Consider the following 19,700-nt stretch of genomic DNA (forward strand, 5'->3'; position numbering starts at 1 on the left):
GAAATCAAGACAATGTTACAAACAATCAATCTATTATAAGTTCAAATCACAACAATTATGAACAAAAAAAATCAATTTGCATATTGAAAAAATTTAGGGTAATGTTCATACCTTAAATGAGGATGATAATGAACAAGTAATGAAGGAGAAGATGGCTATGTAGTTGATTGATTTAGTTGAATGAGAGGAATTGTGAATATGAAGTAAATGAGGAGAGTAAAATTCTTTTTTTTTAAGAGAACCGATAGCAAGCAGGAAGGAACAAATAATTTGGAGCGAAAAACGAAGGCAGCGGGCACTTTTGTATAGGACTAAAACCACCACTTGAGATGGCGGTTTACCTAAATTATATATATTTAAAAAAAAAATCCATGTACTGCAAAACGCTATTTCATCTAACGGTATTATTATGATTCCTAAACAAACCGCTTTTTCAAGTAGCGGTTTTATAAAAATAAGGAAAAAAAAATTTTCACAACAGTCCTACGTGGACAGTATTAAGGGAAATAATTTCCCATTTGATGTACATTGGGAATTATTTTTTATTTTGGCATTATTATAGGAAAAGATTCAGTGATTGGGGAACTGACTGGGCTAAGTGGGAATTACTGATTGGGAATTGTCCATTGGGGCTCAATGGGTATAGTCAATTGCCCCGGGTGAGAATTGTCGATTGGGAATTTTCCATCAATTAGTCCCTTGAGAGATCGTCTCCATATCTCAAGTCCAACCCATTAAAAAGTAATGCTTATTTATCGTATTTTTAATGCCTATTTACATTATCCTTAATGCTTATTTATCGTATCTTTAATGCCTACTTTTAATATCTTAAATGTCTATTTATATTATTTTTTATATTTACTTACAATATTTTAAAACATATAATAGGCCGATTCAATAAGAGACGGTCTCTAAACAAGAATTTGTGATTTTCGATTGGAGCTGGGTGGGTATTGTCGATCGGGGTTGGATGGGAATCACCGATTGGGAATTGTTAATTCTTGGGAATTTTTGTTTGATGGTTTATTATTAATTTTGGAAATTTTGATTTGAATCACGCTATGTTGCTCCTCCTTTGATTTTTTGATTGATGATTTTGAATTAAATATTAAGGATGAAAATTTTTAAGTGATAAACATGTAAATTTAAAATTTAATTATATTTTTATAAATTTGGTAATAAACAATAATTGTAGGGAAAAATTGACTTTTATAATCAAACATTTCATTCATCCACCGTGAATAATCTTAATTTTGAATTTTTTTAATAAAATAATATTTTGCTCTTAGTTTGCTGTCAACATACTAATAAAGTAAATGAGTTATACTGATAGCAAAATAAAGGCAAATGTTAGATTATTGTAAAATAATGGATACATTACCATCAATAATACAAACCCTAAAATAATACCAACTTTTGATTAACAATGAATAATATCAACTTAGGGGTGTTCCCTAAAATAATGGAGTACTAATTTTTTTTATAGTAGGCTATTTGACAAAAAAAAAGGTAAATTATTAATTAAACAAAAATTGGTATTGTTCAGAAAATTCACACCCTAAGTTGGTGTTATTCATGGTTAATCAAAATTTGGTATTAATATAGAAAAATCAACAACAGTTTGTATTATTCACGATAATTTTTTCAAAAAAGTAAAAAATTAAATTATTAAATTTTCCTAATATTTATTCATTTATACAATAGCGCATGTTTATTTTTAAAGGGCTCGTATTTTATTTATCGCTCAACTCCTCTAAAATATCAGATTAGAGACGATTCCTCACATATCTCCCGATATCTTATTTCTTCTCTCATATTTCATACTCATATTTCATACTCAGTTCAAGTCATCAAACATAAACAATGATATACTCTTAAAGAGTAAACATCATACTAAAAATTGTGGTACAATCTTAAAATGACCATTATACTTAAACTAACTACATACATTTATTTTATTTCTTTGAAACGATACATGACTTATTAATGTTTGGTCATAGCTCCTAAGATTGAACATTATTGGTATTATTAGTGTTGATGGGGTCTAACATAGCTCCCGAGTCTAACTACCATCCCATCGATATCTCGAACGTATCCAACCTTTTGGTCCCATTCCTTTTGTTCTGGTGCACTTACAGATTCTGCTCCATTCTCCACTGCTCTCTGCTCAATGTACATCCCAAACAAAAACATCAAAGCAGTAAACATTAGAAAGAATAAGTTTCTAAAAATAGTAGGATATAATCGGTTTATGAATATTTAGTACCTTGTAAGCAGCATCAACATCAGCATAATCGAAGCAGAGCTCAATGGGGTTGCGCTCACCCCTTTTAGGCTGAGGTGTTTGGACAGTGCCTGTGACTTCATCTGTTTCGTGTTGGTGAAGTGGTGTGAATGCTATTGTTGTTTGTCCACTCTCTAACTCTCCCCATCTACCATCACAAAACATGCTATTAGTATTACCCATTGCCAAAACAATCCACCTACACAATGTTTAGGCTCAATACCCCTTCCGTCCCTATATGAATGCACGCATCCGGAATTTTTTTCTAGGAAATTATAATGGAGGAATAATAATTTTGCAAATGAAATTAAAAAGATATAACCATAAAAAATAGTACGTAATTAGTGAAACAATTAATATAAAAAGTGGTGAAACAATTAATATAAAAAGTGGTGAAAATTAAAAGACTAAAGTAAGTATATTTCAAAGTGACTCTCCAAATAATGAAATAAATATTCCACGTTTAGATTAATTTCGAACTTTAATTTAAGCTTTTTTAGGTAACTTGGATATCAACTAATTAAACTAAAGGCTAGGCTTAAAGCATAGGCGGTTTTGGTGTGTACGGAGTGTCCTGCAAGTGCATAAAACCTTAAATTTAAAGGGTCTCACTTAAAGAAAATAGTATTGAAATAATATATTATAGAGGTAGAGTATTTAGTTAAAGTTTTACTTAAAATTTCTATGGTCATATATTCAAATCCTATTAATTAGATTTTTTTAATATTTTTATTAGTTTTTTCTAAGCAACTCTTTAACTTTCAAATATTATTTCTTACATCATTTAATTTTTACTCAATACGAATTTTTATTGATTTCTCTACGATAATAAAAACTAACTTTAGAGTATGTTTTCCATAGCATCCAATTTTGCACGTGACCTATAAAACAGGTAATTTCTATAGCATTCAATCTCTCATATGTGCACCACCCCTTCCCTCCCCTGCCTCTGCGAGAGCTCCTCACGCTACAAGGCCCACCACCCCATATCTGCAACACCAATTTAATGGTGGTGGTAGATTTTGATGGACAAATTTAGATGTAAAAAGGTAGAGTAAGATGATGTTGGTTCAAATCTTGGATGGTTATGATGGTGGATCACATTTAGGGTGGGTGATTATGGTGGTTGTTTGTGGTTGGGTGGTCAAACCGGCTAATGCTAGTGTTTGGTGAACTAGCGAGTTAAAACAACTTATTGATATAAATAAGTTATTTTTAAACAAGTTGCTCATAGCAGCGGGTTTAAAATCAGCTGATCAAATCAGCCACTATAATCAGCTATCAGCTATTAGTCGTTTGTCAAACAGCCTTATAATTATAAAGAACATGAGATGCAAAATGATTAGTTGCATGTTTTATAAATTACAATAATGATGCATTGCAATTTGCAAAATGGTAGGAGTACTAGATTTGGAAAAATAAGAAAAAATAGCGATTTAACCTTCGAGAATGGTCCAAACGGCGAACATTAACACCGAAAGCTTTAGAATAAAAATCGACGGATTTAGCAACGTCTTTCACATACACAATTGTATATGCATAAGCTGGATTCAGATCATTTGAAGCCATTTTTTGATTTCCTACTATTCCAATTTGATTTCAGTTTGTTTTTTTTTTTTTTTTTTTTTTTTGAAATATGTTTGATTCAAATATAATGTAATGTGAATTTTCTATTTTTTTAAATCTAATTTAAGATTTCTTCTATTTTAATTTGTTTATTTTTACTATTTATTTACATATTTAATTTTTACGCGTGGTGGTTGTGCAAGGTGTGAAGGTTAAATAGAGCCACCTGTTTTTTCTCTTTGATTTTTGACACCTTGATTTGTAAAATGATCAATAGCTAGGCTAACATCACATTACATTAGACAAATTGCCTAAAATTCAATTTTTTCATTATATTTCTATAATTTTATCTATTGATTAATCATAAATAATCTCAATTGTAGAGGGTATTTGTTTTAAGTAAACTGGGATAACCTAATGACTTTTACCAAAAAATAAATTGAAATTTAATGTAAAATTAGACGAAATTTTTAAACTTATTTACCAATATACTCCTTTCAATTCATTGAAAATGAGAGATTTACTTTATGAAACTATTTACTTAGTACTTTTAATTTGTATTTTATGCTTAATTTATAAATTAAAACATAGTCAAGTGAGATCTTGTTTAATTGATTTCAATGCAAAGATTATTAATATCCATTTTTGTAATATTTCGTTATGTATAACAAGAGATATTAAGCATTGAATAAGTGCACTAGATAACGTGAAAAAATAAATGTTCCATTTTCAATAAATTGGAGAGAGTACTCTTTATCCTTCATCACTCCTTTTAAATTCACATCTAATTAACTTCATTTGTGTCGAATAATTTTTTTTTTCCTTAAACATTTACTCTTAATTCAAACATACCCTAGAACTAATAAGTTCTCAGTTTCAAAATACTTGTTACATTACGATTATTAATACTATTCATCGTTCAAGTATATACTTTATATTTCAGTTAATGTGTAGAAAAAATATAGTAAAGTGGGATCTTGTTTGAATCGGCCAATCACATATTTTCATAGTTTAATATGCATAGTTTAATATATAAAGGACCAAAATTAACATTAGATTGCAAATTAATATAATATGCATAGTTTAATATATAAACGAACAAAATTAACATTGAAATGCAAATAAATAATCAATAAAATATACTAATAAAGAAACGACTTGGGACACGTGTTACGTTCTCATTAAAAAATTTCCGCCTTTTTTCTACTCATGACATAAACACTTTTGATGGTTGATTTGATCTTTAAAGAAATAATTAGCTCATTAAAAATATAAGATTTTTTGATTGATTATAAATATATTTTCTTGTATAAACCTATAAATTTTATTCATCGCCTGATATTAGTAACAGCGGATCAAGTTTTGGAAAATATATTTGTTAAATGCTTACTTTGATATTTTTTATTATAAACTTTTTTTTTTTTTTCTAATTTTCACAAAATCTTGGCTCAAAAATGATAACAATAGACAAGGCTCACGTAAATATTATCAATTAATTATCAACCAATAATCATCAATAATCAATAAAATAAAATATGTCAATGAAGAAACGACTTGGGACACGTGACACGTTATCATTAAAAAATTTTCGCCATTTTTCTACTGTTGAGATGAAATCTTTTGATGTTTGACTTGATATTTAAGAAAATAATAAGCTCATTAAAAATATAATATTTTTGATTGACTATATATATATATATATATATATATATATATATATATATATATATATATATATATATATATATATATATATATCATTATAAAAACTTGTAAATTTTTTATCCCAAATCTGAACTAAAATTTAAGTTTGCTTCATTAAGAAATGATTCAACCATAAAAAGACAAAAATAAAATATTTTAATTTTCTATTTTTATATACACAATCTTAAGTGTTAAGCTTTAAATTTATATGATATTTTTATATTTAGTTTTATATATTTTATTATTCTTTTACATGTTTTTTATATTCATACATGATAAAATCTACAAATCAAATTAAAATATAATATATTGATGGAAAATCTAAAATCTTTCAATGATGGGATCATAGAAAAAGAATATTTTTTTTTATAACAAACAAAGTATTCTATCGCATGTTAAAATTGTAGTGATTAAAATTTAATAAAAACTGTTGACCGACATTTTTTGACTTACTTGGGTGTTTACATCAATATAATATAGATTAACGATAATCAATTTGATAAAATTTTATTGATTGATGGTAATTTTTTGTCTATTTTTCACATATATGTTTTAAAATAATTGTATAATATCTTATTTCTTCCCTTTGTCAATTATATTATTATAACAAATACAAAGATTTAATGATTAAGTTTATGTTGTAAATAAATTAATTTTTTAAATTAATATTAACATATTCATATAAGTAATATATTTACACCCGTGTTTTACACGGGAATCTATCTAGTATAGCAAGAATAATGAAACGAAGAAAATAAGTTAAAACAAGGAAAACACAAATTCTTGTGAGAAACGATCTCTTTGAGAAACCATTTCTAATTGGGTCAGCCCATAAAGGATAATGTAGAGTAAGTTAATTGGTGGACATTATGAATGTTTAAGTAGCCATTTAAGATATTGTAAGTACTACACGTTTACTCGGTGGGCATCATATACATTATATAAAAGGCTTGGAAAATTCCAAATGGAACTCATTTATTGACTAAAAAAATAATATAACATTTGATCTTGATCAATATTTCTACTATTAAATATCTTTAACTAGTAATTATTTATAGTTAAATTGAGTGAATTAGAGAACATAATATACTGAATAATATATTGTTGACAATGTTCACAATTATAGAGTTAATTTATACATAAAACTGTCAAAATTGAGTGTTTCTACCGCATAATATCTCTGATTTTATTTTTTTAATATCATATGTTTATAGACGTCGATGCTAAAAAAACCGTGCAATGCACGAGTTTTTACATTAGTTAAGGATATTGTAAATAGACATTAAGAATACAATAAGTACATTAAGGATGACGTAAGTAAGCAATAAGGATATTGTAAGTAGGCATTTAAGGACACTATTAGTATACATTAATAATATTGCTAGTAGACATTAAGAATATAATAAGTAAACATTAAAGATAATGTGAGTAGAAATTAAAAATGCAGGAAGTAGACATTAAGATTTAATAGGATGCGCCTAAAGTGTCTCCGGAGACTGGCTGGAAACAATACTACTCGCTCCGTCTCATTTAATTTGCAGCATTTTTTATTTTGGTTCGTTCCACTTAATTTGCATCATTTTTATTTTTGTACTATGACCCACCATTTCCTTTCAATATCATCCATAGAGTTTAACTTTCTTTTATTTTTATCCACACAATTCATTCTCTCTCTTCATTTATTACCATTATCCACCTTTTTCTTATAAAACAACAGTTTTATCTTTTATTTAAACCATATGGGACAGAGGGAGTAAGCCTGAATCGAGAAGGTCTTAGTAAATAACGGTTACTTGTGAAGTTAACAAATCACCCTTTGTGATAGGATTTAATAGGACGAGAGTTTTATTATTTTAATTTATCTTTTTTGGTTTTATTTATTTTATTATTATTTTTGTCTTTTTATAATGATTTATAAATCACGGTTATTAATTAGAAATTTTTGGCCCGAATCCAACCAACGCATCTCTACATGGTAGAGTAGTCCTCTCAAGTCTCAAACAAAACGACACGCTTTGAGTCTTTGACTAATGATGTGCTGACATTGACAATGTCGTCCATTTCCCTCCTTTTTGATAGCGTAGTAACTATTTCCCCTCTATGTTCTCTTCTCTTCTCTTTTCTTTTTTTGTCAATCATTTTCTTTCTCTTTCCCTATTTCCTCGATCTCTCTTGCTTCGAACTTTGAACTATGGAGTTTCCTTCTTAAGGTAAATTAACTACTCCTACTACTATATTTTCATCTGAATATATCTTTCAATTTCTGGTAATTTGAATCTCTTATTATTTGTTGTAGAACAATTTGTAAACTCGTCTTTATTTGTATTCTTTTAATTATATGATGATATGATTATCTCAATGTTTAGTTTGGTAGTAGAGGAAGTTCTCTAGGGTAAATCATTAAATCAAAATCGTTTTCCATTTCTCGAATTTTAACATTGTTGCTTAATTTGAAGAATTAATTGTGAAGTTTAATTCAATGAGCATTGCTTATTGCTTCGATTGTTTGATTTTGAAGCAGTTTTGTTGATCATTGTGTGATTTCGCAAATTCTGGTTTAGATTTTAATTTCCAACGAATAGTGATGAATGATGATGTATTATTTAACTAGCAATTAGAGGTTGAAACATTATGTCAATTTGTTTTATTGTATTTTGGTGAAAAATCATAATTTGATAAGAATTATTGGGTTTCTGCCTTAATAGCTGAATTGACCTTTAGCTACTTGGTTATATGAGTTTATAAGGGCACCGTTCATTACGTTAGAATTTGTTCTTCCCGATTTATTAGGACAACTGGATGGAATTGAACTGTTAAGAACTTATTGAGTTTAGAATTTATGTGAAATAGTGAAAGTGATGGGAATGTCTTTTATTATCAAAATTAAACTAACTTCTTATTTAAATTTAAGAACAACAAAACAAGTTGGGGAGGATAGGTCCTTAGTATAGGAGTATAAAAACATTTATTAAATTCTAATTTTTGAGGGTAGGTTCAATGTGCATATGCGGAAGTATAAATAAAGTGAGAAATTTGCATATGGAATAAATGCAAGGGAAGTATTGGAAGGAAATATGCACAACATAATTTTTATTTTCTATTTTGGGCAGTAACATCTTCTCATTTCTATTTTTAGCTATACTTTTTTTCAAACCTTTTTAAGTAATCTCCAATGGTTTCTTAAACCTTTTAAGTGGTCTCCAATTAATCATACCTACTAAATAGCCAACATATGCACACGAGGTCTCTTTTAAGTGGTTCCCAAAGGTTTCTTAAAAATGGTGCATATTGAAATGTAAAGAATGTAATAGGATGGAGGAGTCTTAGAGTATTACATCAACCCCAAGAAAGAAAGATAGTGGTGTGGATGCCGGGATGATATTTAGGTGGGTTCGGTGACTATTGGAATAGTGGAGGTGATTGTGGGTTTATAGCATATTGATTTGGTTCATGTATGAGAAATTGAGATGATTATAGTAATTAAGAATGTAGTTTTAGAGAAAGGGATCATTTTGTTGTCTTTTGTAAAGTGCATTCACCTTCTCATAAAGTTTAGTGCAACTACTAGAACTGTGACCAAGACACCACAAATATCGCAATTAGGAATCACACTAATAAGGCAAAAAAGGGAGTAGATACCAAATTAATTTTAGCCATTTGGTCAGTGAGAATGGCTATGTGTAGTTTCATTTTCTCATGTTCCTCTTTGTTGATGTGGTGAACTCCTTTCATTATTCCATGAAAAAGTGCGAGGCGCACCAAGGCCCAAAAGGTCCTTGGAGCCTAGGCACAAACCACAAAAGGCGAAGGCATGAGCTTTTTCTATGTGAGACACACTTTTTCTTAAAGCTTAAAAATCAATTTTAAAACATATATATATATATATATATATATATATATATATATATGTATATATATGTATATGTATATATATATATATATATGTATGTATATATATATGTATGTATATATATATATATAGATATACATATATATGTACATATATACATATATATATATATATATACATATATACATATACATACATATATACATATATATATATACATACATATATATATATATATATATATATATATATATATATATATACATACTTCAAACAACATGATATTCATATTTTAGTATCAACAAGCTTAAAAACATTCATTATCCTTGTGGTAAACACCACTTTAGCACAAAATTATTATGATGATGATATCAAGAATTTCCGAAGTTATTTTCTTCTTCGCATGTTTTTTGTTTTTCTTAAAAAAACAACGGTTTTCAAACTTCATATTCAAATAAATTTGAGTTTCGATTTTTATTTCTTTTTTGAACAAACGAGCATAAGTTAATTATCTAGCCCAACATGGATGCACATAAGGCGTGAAGCGTATTGAGGCGCCTAAGGCGCACACCTCTTGAAGTGGGCTTTGCCTCACCTAGCTGAGGCGTTTCCAGCGGAGCTTGAGCTCGAGGTGCACTAGCTGCAAAGCAAGACGCGCTTTTTAAAACTAAGCATTGTACCAATAATCAGTTTGGGATTTGATGATGAGGAAATTTCATCAATAAAATGACTCAAAAGAGTTTTTTGAAAGTCTGTATCTGAGTCTTTAACTGTGAAGTCTTGCGTTGTGTGTAGAACTTTGTCAAAAATTTATATGCGAGCGACTACCCTATTTTTATAAATACGAGAAGACGCGCTTTTTAAAACTAAGCATCTATACCGTTTCCTTAGAGAGATCCTTAGCAGTATTGTGACAGCTATTACACTGTCTAAGAGATTCACTTCTTCTTTTCGGTGGAATTAGAATAATGATAATAAGAAAAATAGTGTTTAACAGTGAAAGGCAACAAGATAGGTAAACTAGCTCCCAAGATTTATTTCTCAATTACATTGCATAATCCATTTTTTACAATAGTTCAAGTATTTATACTACTGTTGTAACAATCTTCCTAATGCAATGCCTCCATTTACATGACAAACTAATAACAAAAAGATTCTCTTCTTTCATCCTTCAAGTCCACACATTTATCGTGTTTCTCATTCTCTCTATTCCTTTTCTTACGCCTTTGATATTTGATTAAATGCTTCTCACGTGCTGTAGGTGTAAATCGTCAATGTGATCATGTTAACTTTCACAAGGATGTCCATCAAATTTATTCCTCTTGATCATTTGTATTAAATGATGCTTTAGTTTGAAATTATCCGCACAAAAGTCAGGTTTGACGATGCAGAGAATAGTTGATTGGGTGAACGATGGCGTGCCCACACGGTTAATTCTGTTGGCCATTTCCTCTTGTTTCTGTCTAGCTCTCCTTCATTTGTTTGCATTTAATCTACAAGTTGTAGCTTTAATCTTCACGGTTGAAATTCTTAAGAAAACAATAAAACAAGAGTAAGATCTAGTGAAGGGGATGGAGCAAGAAGTAAAACTACGTAACTAAGAGAACAAAGTAAAGATTAATTGTAGCTTCCTCGGCAACAAAGTCGAAAATTTGATAGGAAATTTTATTTAACTGTAAGTGCACTATGTTTGTGTAGATGCCAACCAGTCACAAGGAAGCTTAGGTTAATATGGTTTACTAAATTTTGGTGGATATGTTGTGAGAATAAAAATAATGGTTGAAGAATTACGACTAAAAATCAAAATCTAAAGAGTTGAAATCAATAATAAAAAAGATAAGGGTATTGAAAATCCCCACAATTTCACATAGATACCAATTTGCACTTATTTTATTCACATAACATGGGTCATGATGGCGTCTTATTAATTGACTCTCGGATTATGATCTAATTAATTCTAATCTCATGATGTCGTCTTCTTGATTTAATTAATGAGAGTTGAACTTAGATTTGTCTTAAGACTAAGTTAATCCTAATGTTATTCTGTTGTCTTTTTGACAAAGTTGACAAATAATTTTAACCTAAGATTAACTAGCACAAATTTATTGAAGACCTATAATTCTATGAACAACTTCATACAAATATCAATCCATGTATAATATGGTTCATACCCTTTACCCTAAAATGAAAATCTACTTACTAGACATGTAAATTAACAATAAAGTAGTAGTATAAAATCTAAACATGATATCAGACATGAATAATATATTTAAGTACATTAATTAAAATTCAGAAATAAGAAACAATAAATATTCGGGAAAAGTTGATTAAATGATAGAGGATGAAGAAGAAACTTTAATAAACAAACCTTGAAACAACAAAGATCTATTGAAATCTCTCTAATGGATAACTATGAAAACTAGGCCTAAAAATGAGGGGATTAATTCTTCTATTTCTTCTTCATCACTTTACAACTATTTCTTATCTTTGACAGCTATATTCTCTTAATTTTCTACTCTAATATCCTTATTTTCTAAGTTTGACTTTTATTACCCTATAAATATTTACTCTCTATACACACATGTCCGTGAACTCATTAGTTTACCGCATCTTGATACTGTGTGCTTTGCATCAGAAACTTTGGTGATTAGTCTATGGTTAGTCATAAATGACACTTCTTAGGTGATCAAAAGTGTATAGGATCAGAAAATCTTCTCGATGACAAGAGAACAGAGCAAATAGAGGAAACACATGTTTATAGATTTTGATTTACATACTAAAGTAACTTGTCTATGCATATGATCTCCGAATGAACTATTGAATGGGAAAGTCCTGACGCAGCTTCATCAAATTTGCAGGATAACTCGCAATTCTGCCTCAGAACACCTTCAGTAACAGGTGTTCTATACACTTTGTTTAGCTTCTCATATTTCTTGAGAGAAAAAGCAGTAAAATTCCACTTTCTGGTGTACATACTAACTGCTTGAGGAAGGAATACATGGTCTTCTTTCCTTCCGTTCTCTAAGCAATACACCATTTGAGCCAAAAAAAGTTAATTTTGTGTGGAAAGTTTTCGTAACCACTGCATGATGGAGGATCCACAGGGAATTGCTGATCAAAGATGGAATTCTGAATCGGCCAGTGTAAGCTCTCAGAGAATTGCAGCCAAAGTTGTTTCCATACCAAAGAATTTGACACAGAAATCTATCAATCATGTTGATTTGAAGGATCGTGCAATAAGAGGAGTTGCTGGCGATGTTGCATTTTTCTTATTAAAAGTTGCTGCTTTAGAAACTACAAGGAGGCTTTCAAGTGCTAAGTACCCATTTGCTTAGCGTAGTCTTCAGGCATTCCAAATGGGTTCGCAGATGGGCTCCTTTCAAAGGATTGTTCATGGTATGCAGGTATGCATGTTATGTTGCTCGGTGCACAAGTTGTGTTCCTCATCTGACTAATGATAATGAAACATAATTTACAAAGTCTTGTCTTGTGTTATCAGTATACTGTTTAAAGTGTCAATGTAACACCCACTATTTTATGATGTCATTAATTATTATTATAATCGATTTTAGAGATTTTATAATTATATTAAATTATTTTGAGTTAGTTTTAATAAATTTCTTTCATATACGAATTTAAATATTTACATTAAAAAAAAAGATCTGCGATTACTATAATAAAGAGATTCGAATCAAAATTATTGTTTAATAAAATTTGTGAGCACACGAAGGTGAGTTTTCTATGTTGGGCCTTGCAAAAAGATGAATCTTTATAAATAAATAAATAAAATAAAAAGGATGAGTTAGGGTTTTGAGTGGGTATTACTCCTTTCCTCGCTCAAAAAAAAAAAGCACGCCTCTTTCGTCCCTCTCATCTTCTCTCCTCTTCTCTCCCCCTCAATCATGTGCCTCCTTCACCTCCACTAGAACAGCCGCCACTTTCGCCTCCCTCAAACAGCAACTGGCGTGGCCTCCTCCACTAGTCCAGCCACGCCTGCTTCCCCACGTGCAGCACCGGCAGTAGCAGCCCGCTTTTACCCTCCAACAGCAGCCACAAGCTGCGTTTGAACCCAGCTGTGTTTGCCGCCAGCAAGCAGCGGCTGAAGCAGCCGATTTTGTCCTCCCTCCACCGTCAACGAAGCTCCTGCGCCACCACCACAACCTCCACTTGCCCTTCACCTATTTTTTTTCTTCTAGTTTCACCTTAGTAAGCTATCTCTTCTTCCCCTATTTTGATTTTCTTGTTTCTTATTGGAATTTATCAAGGTTATGGGTTGTGTGTTGATTTTGTGTTATTTTATTGAATCTTATTATGGGTAGTAGCTAAAGGTGTTTTCTTTGAACATGATTTGATTAGGGTTTGATTTAGGGATAAAATTATTAATGGTGTGTGCTTTTATGCTACATTTGGTGGTGTAATGATTGATTGGATAACCTTATAAATTGTCTTAAGACTTAGTTTGGTTGATTATTGTTGTGATAGTGATAATTAGTATTGGTTATGATTGTAGTTGACTATGGAAGTGATTTTGGTTGTTAATTGGGAATAATAGTTGTTAATTGTTGTCGTTTGATTGTTGTTGATTACAAATACTCTTGTTAGGTTGTTATTGAAGTTATAGATAAGGTCATGAGTATAGTGCCAACTTATCGTTGATGGTTGCTGAAGATACTTGTGATGATTTGATTGTAGTTTTTCTAGCTATGGAGAATGTAATGAATGATATTGCGATGTGATAACTTTAAGATTTGTGATTATCATCATACTAGTGTCATATTAACATTGTAAGATTTAAGCGTGATTTGTTATATTTTAGAAGTAACGTGAATCAATATAACTCACATTTAGTTGATGTAAAAGAACGATTCACATAACGCTTCTATTCTTAAAGTGATGGAAAGACTTGCGTCGTTGTTAAGTTGATGATTATGATTATGTTGAATGATGTGTGCGTGCTAGAGTAATTGGAGACTTATCTTGAATGGATTAAAGTGGTTTGGCATTTAGTTGGTATGACAAAGTAGATAAGTGGACTTATTAGTTATACTCTTAACTTATATAGATGCTCATTTCATAAGAGGAAGGTAGAATTTTAGTTGGGTGATTTTTGTGACTTTTTGGTCGTGCAATGACGCTTACAGGTACATACACGCAGTAACTAACCCTTATATGCAATTTGCTTTAAGACATTGTTTATTGTGATAATATGCATTATATAGAAACTATGAGGTACTAGTGAGTACACTTTATATGAAGAGCTATCGATTTTGAAATCCTTGCGCTTAAAATAGTTTAGAGAATGAAAGTGTTAGTAGAAGGCGGGGACCACCCCCTTATCTATTTAAGAATTGGATTATGTCTTACTTGGAGTTAGAATGACTACTTTATAGGTGAATTTCATATTTTATTTGAGTTGTTCAGTGAGTCTATAATCCCAGGGTACTCATTAATAGTAGAAATCGGGAATTATTCCCATTTGATAAAGCATTAGATTATGATTAGCTGGCGTGACTCAGCTGGATTATGTCCGGTTGATTTAATAGTCCCCTAAGTGAGATCCGACGGGATCACCATATGGGGGGTATGAGCATACTTTTGTCATTGGGCGCCGGGTGGCCGATACTGCCCCTTGACCGAGGTGTTACCATGCGGGCTTTGCAAACCCTAATATGGTGGCCTCTTCACTGGATTGGCAGTGTCTTATATTTTTCTCGAAGGTAGGATCCAAGAGGGTCAGCTGGGGGTATGAGCTCATACTTTGCCATGGGCACCGGATGGCCGATAACGCTCTTGGCCTTGTCACTATGCCATGAAGTAGAGAAAAAATCCACTGATAGAAAGTTACTCAATGATAGAAAACTTATTCATTGATCGAAAGTATTTAATGATAGAAAGTTATTCGTTGATAGAAAGTTTACACATTGATAGAAAATTTACTCGTTGATAGAATAGTTTATGCTAGTGAGAAGTGTGCCTAAGTTGAGTTACCTCAAGGGAGTTACCAATCCAAAAGATAGACTATGATCACACTTACTTTAGGATAGACAAGCTCTATACGGTCATGTGTTAGGTAGTCTGTAAATGCCTTGGTTGAGTTGATACTACGTGTGTTTTACAAGAGTTTATGTTTTGAGAAGAGGAGTGTGGAGACCTGCATTCTACTCAAGAACACATGGTTCAGGTTGGAAAGGACGTAATGAGATTAAGAAGTATATGTGGACGATAAGCGGTTACTATTTGTGCTTGTGTCTTATGAAATCATCTTATGTTGTTGTATAACATGATGTTATCTAGTAGGTTGGCCTTATTATATTTGATGTTAGTTACTGACGTGTATGTGTTTGTGTTTATGTTTGATTGTTTGATGAATTTCTATGATTGTCCTGGTATGACACATTGGCCTTTGGTCTAATGTCGAGCAGCAGGAAGATCATAGACAGGCGTAGCAGGTATTGGAGCTTCTTTTGCATTGCATTGCATTGAGGGAGAGTAATGAGGGCGCAGCATAACCTGTGTCATACCATCATCTTTTGACCTTATAGGTATTAATTATCTTTTGTAAACTTTGGTTTGTATACGTTTCGTTACGCGGCCTTGTGTCCTCCTTTGTATGTTTGTCTTTCCCTTGCGTAGTTTATAACTTTGCATTGTTCTAAAAAGTTAAGTCATTTTAAAATGCAAGCGTTGACACTGGAACCACGATCCATGCTTGGCATGTTGATTTGAGAAGCCGACGTTGAATCATTCCGCCGTGAGATTTTAAAGGCAATGATGCCTTAGATTAATTTAATGTTTTTTTTTATTGTGCTAATTGCTCTACCACATGTTTGATTTTTAGTAGAGATGTTGCCGAAATTTCTACTCATAATTTCTTTTAAAATTTAATATTATCTTATTTATTTTATTTTAATGTTACACCCGAATTTCCTCCTATCTTTTGCGGTTTTGGTTTTGTATAAGGCTTGGCAATTCAGGGGTGTTACAGTCAATGCTACTTCTCTCTCTTCCCCCCTTGAGCAATTTTTATTATATGTTTTTTCAGAAGTTCTCACGACCATTGTTAGTTCTCTCCATAGTTGAATCTTTTTCAGAAATATCAGATCAGGCAAATGTTGCAAATGATCCTCATGGTTATCATTTATTTGAGAACCTGAATGAAGATGCATCCTCTGTGCAGCCTTACGTTGATGTAAGGTAAACCAAATGCATTGACTTTGACGTGTTTACACGTTCCAATCAATTTCTATGTTTCAATCTTCTGGTGTACTGACTTAATCATCTGCAATTGCCGATGTAACAAGCTTTTAATGGAATTGTGTTTATGAATGTCCTGTTGCTACTATTCGGTGTTATAATCATTTACATTCTGTCATTACTATTTCAGAAACAATGATGTCATTCCTAGTTCTTCGTCATCAGAGGAGTGGTCGCATAAATTTCACGAAGAGCTGATAAGGCAAGGGGTAAGTATACCAGAAAGGTGACCATTAGCATATCACTTGTCCCAAGGAAACTCAATGACTGTGCTATAATCTAATATGTTATTTATCCTCCCAAGCCTTTTAAAATGGTACATCATAAGAATTATAGAGTATTGCTTAGCATGTAAAAGAAAAAACATAAACAGTCATTGAAGTAACCAAAAGACTATAGGGGTGAGGTTACCTTCTTTGATGGTTTCCACATCTAGGGCCTAGGCTCCTTGGAAATTCGTTAAAGAATATCTCAGGTTCAAACTGTTCTCTGTCGTATTCTGAAACTTACGAATACATAATTAATCTAATACTTTTCGTGGTCCAACAATTACAGTAGAAAAAGTTTGATTCCCATAACAGCAAGGTAGCAAGTACTGCTAGGATGACTTGAGCTTTGAATTATTCTTCCCAGTTTTTCAGCAAATTATCTCCTTCATCATGACCTTTTTGTAGATATTTTCCCTGATTTTTAGTATTTAGGAATTTTTATAGCAGCACTTAGTTGAGAACTTAACAACCTTATTTAGGAAAGACATACAACGAGCCTCTCCCTTAGTTGTTTAATGGTACATCTTGCAACTTGTCAAGAAAGAAGTTGACAAGGGATTTCTTTGGAGGTGGTTTAGGGGTCTGAAAAAATCAATAACTGATTGGAAATTTGGTTATACACAACATTGCAGGATTGATGAGAGTGAGCTGCGAAGATTTTACAGTGCTGCAAATGGTGACTTTTCACGCCTGCTTTCATCAGTCAAGAAGACAATTCTTTGGAGAGAAACGTACCACATTCTCTCAGAACAGGACCTTAAGGGGTGGTCAGATTTCGTTTTCTGGCATGGCTATGATAATAGGAACAGTCCTTGTCTGATTGTGCATCTTGGTGTAGCTTGCACCAGTCTGCCAAATAAAGATCGACCTCGATTTGCCCAGGTAGTTGGTAATTCTAAATTCCTTCTCAAGGGTTTACTGATTTTTTTTTCCATGGGTATATCATTTTGTTTTGCCCCCTTTAAGGGATGGTAGATGTCAATTGCAGCTTTTATTGGCAGTGATGGGAAACCATTTATTAGTAACCACTAAACCAGTTTGTGTGAGTAATCTCCAAAATAATTTATGATAGACCATTTACAGAACAAAGCTGAAATCTCATTTTCTCACACACTTACATTTTACTTTTGGAGTTCTGTTTTGATCTTAGGGTAAAGTTATGGAGTTCGAATTTTGTCTTACACCCTTTTACTTTCGATTTGTTTGATCTTTGTCAAGGTTGATTGTATACATTTGACACATAACAGTGTTTGTTCCTGTGCACTAGGCTTGCATTGCACTCTTCATAGGTCAATCTTGGATGTAGCAGATTTGATGATGTAATGGTATAGATAGTTAAAAGAGACCTTAAGGTTCTAGAAATGGAAACATATAGATGATCTGATTATCCTTTTTCTGCACGGTCAAATTAGTGTCTGTTTATAATTATGTAATACTTTGAAGATGATAGATATCCCATCATTTTGGGGCTACCACTAACCAACATACTAGAGTCTAAAATATCTTCATTGTTGTGAAAGTTGTTGCGTTGATATTGATTTTTGATGCAGTGTCTCAGATGGAGCATGGTATCCTGCATTTAGCTGATCGTGAATGTCCTCGAGTTATGGTTTTAGTAGACTGTGAAGGTTTTTCTCCTTTAAGACTTCCAATGCAGATGAGAAGATCATGTGCTCTGCCTTTTCAAGATAATTTTCCACTGTCTTGGCAGTTTATATGTCATACGGCTTCCTCCTGTAATACGGATGATGCTGCAAACTCTTATGAAAGTGAGCTCCTTGCTTCTATATTATCTCGGATTGTCTTAATTTGCTTTTTTCTGCTGAGGTAGGTAGTTTAACTTTGATTTTTATCGTTCAGGTTCTAAATCCTGTTACTCAACAAAAGCTGAAATTTTTTGGACAACAGTACCAAGATATTCTATCCGAATTTTTAGAGGAACTTCCAGCATGTTTGGATGGTAAATGCATGTGCAATATGTTCAAGTCCAATTTCTAATTACTCGACATTCTTCTACGGAAGTGGCAAATCAACTACTTACAAATTAACTACTTTGCGACAATGTTGATCTTAATTATCTTAGATCTGAGATTGACATCCATCCTAGTTTCGATCAGGGGCTAATAAGAACTTGCATGATTGGAATCCTTATCATGTGTGTACTCTTTGCTCTCTTGGCGGGATTATCTGACACGGAACTGGCCAAGCTTGTTCATGTGAGGTAACAATAAGCTTTATATGTTAAAACTGCAAGCCCATTTCTTTTCATTAAGATATCAGAAATGCCCATTATTGCTTTCAGTATGTTATTCTGGAATGTGCTGGAAGTAAGAAGTTCCTTCTCGTGTGATATTATTTCCGTACTTGTCTATCATTTACATCTACATATTTAATATAACGAACTGCTACAATTTGTAATACTCATCCCATTGGCCATTTATCTTCTATGTTGTGGTTATTAGATGAGGATGTGGAGGTGTTTACTTGTATCGAGTGCCATCTAAATATATATATGTTTCCTTTTTTTAGAAAGTGTTACACTACTGGCACGTTTTTTAAATTAATACTTGTATTTTTTTTTAACTCGTTTTTTCTTTCCATTTTATGCTGCTTTTTTATGAACCGTAGTATATTTCACGCAGCATGAGCTTTTTTCCACTAGTGAGAATACGTAGTTGTCATTGGATTGGTGGTTCTAAGAGAACAAACGCAGCTGATAGCTAAATGTTTGACATTTTTTTAGGAATACATTTCGCATAGCTGTGGCCTGTGT

At 31.7% G+C, this 19,700-nt stretch overlaps 1 protein-coding gene and 1 long non-coding RNA gene across 7 annotated transcripts; one reads left to right on the forward strand and one right to left on the reverse strand.

Moving 5' to 3' along the window:
* Positions 1–2,028: 2,028 nt before the first annotated feature.
* On the reverse strand, positions 2,029–3,881 carry LOC130813506 (uncharacterized). Its single transcript, XM_057679345.1, has 3 exons — positions 3,726–3,881; positions 2,267–2,432; positions 2,029–2,163 (listed from the first exon to the last, which is right to left on the reverse strand). The coding sequence occupies exons 1-3, from the start codon at positions 3,851–3,853 to the stop codon at positions 2,029–2,031; spliced, it is 429 nt and encodes a 142-aa protein (XP_057535328.1). The 5' UTR covers positions 3,854–3,881.
* A 3,729-nt stretch (positions 3,882–7,610) lies between these two features.
* LOC130814324 (uncharacterized) lies at positions 7,611–19,463 on the forward strand. Of its 6 annotated transcripts, XR_009042362.1 has the most exons (8): positions 7,612–7,764; positions 12,263–12,808; positions 15,827–15,946; positions 16,447–16,598; positions 16,789–16,867; positions 17,560–17,809; positions 18,478–18,696; positions 18,788–19,463. It is a non-coding gene; the product is annotated as an uncharacterized LOC130814324 (long non-coding RNA). The 6 variants fall into 6 exon arrangements; XR_009042365.1 differs by adding an exon at positions 10,666–10,833 and having other exon boundaries at positions 7,611–7,764; positions 12,263–16,598; XR_009042364.1 differs by having other exon boundaries at positions 12,263–15,946.
* Positions 19,464–19,700: the final 237 nt, after the last annotated feature.

Source organism: Amaranthus tricolor, chromosome 5 (assembly GCF_026212465.1).
Source record: "Amaranthus tricolor cultivar Red isolate AtriRed21 chromosome 5, ASM2621246v1, whole genome shotgun sequence".
Taxonomy (NCBI): domain Eukaryota; kingdom Viridiplantae; phylum Streptophyta; class Magnoliopsida; order Caryophyllales; family Amaranthaceae; genus Amaranthus; species Amaranthus tricolor.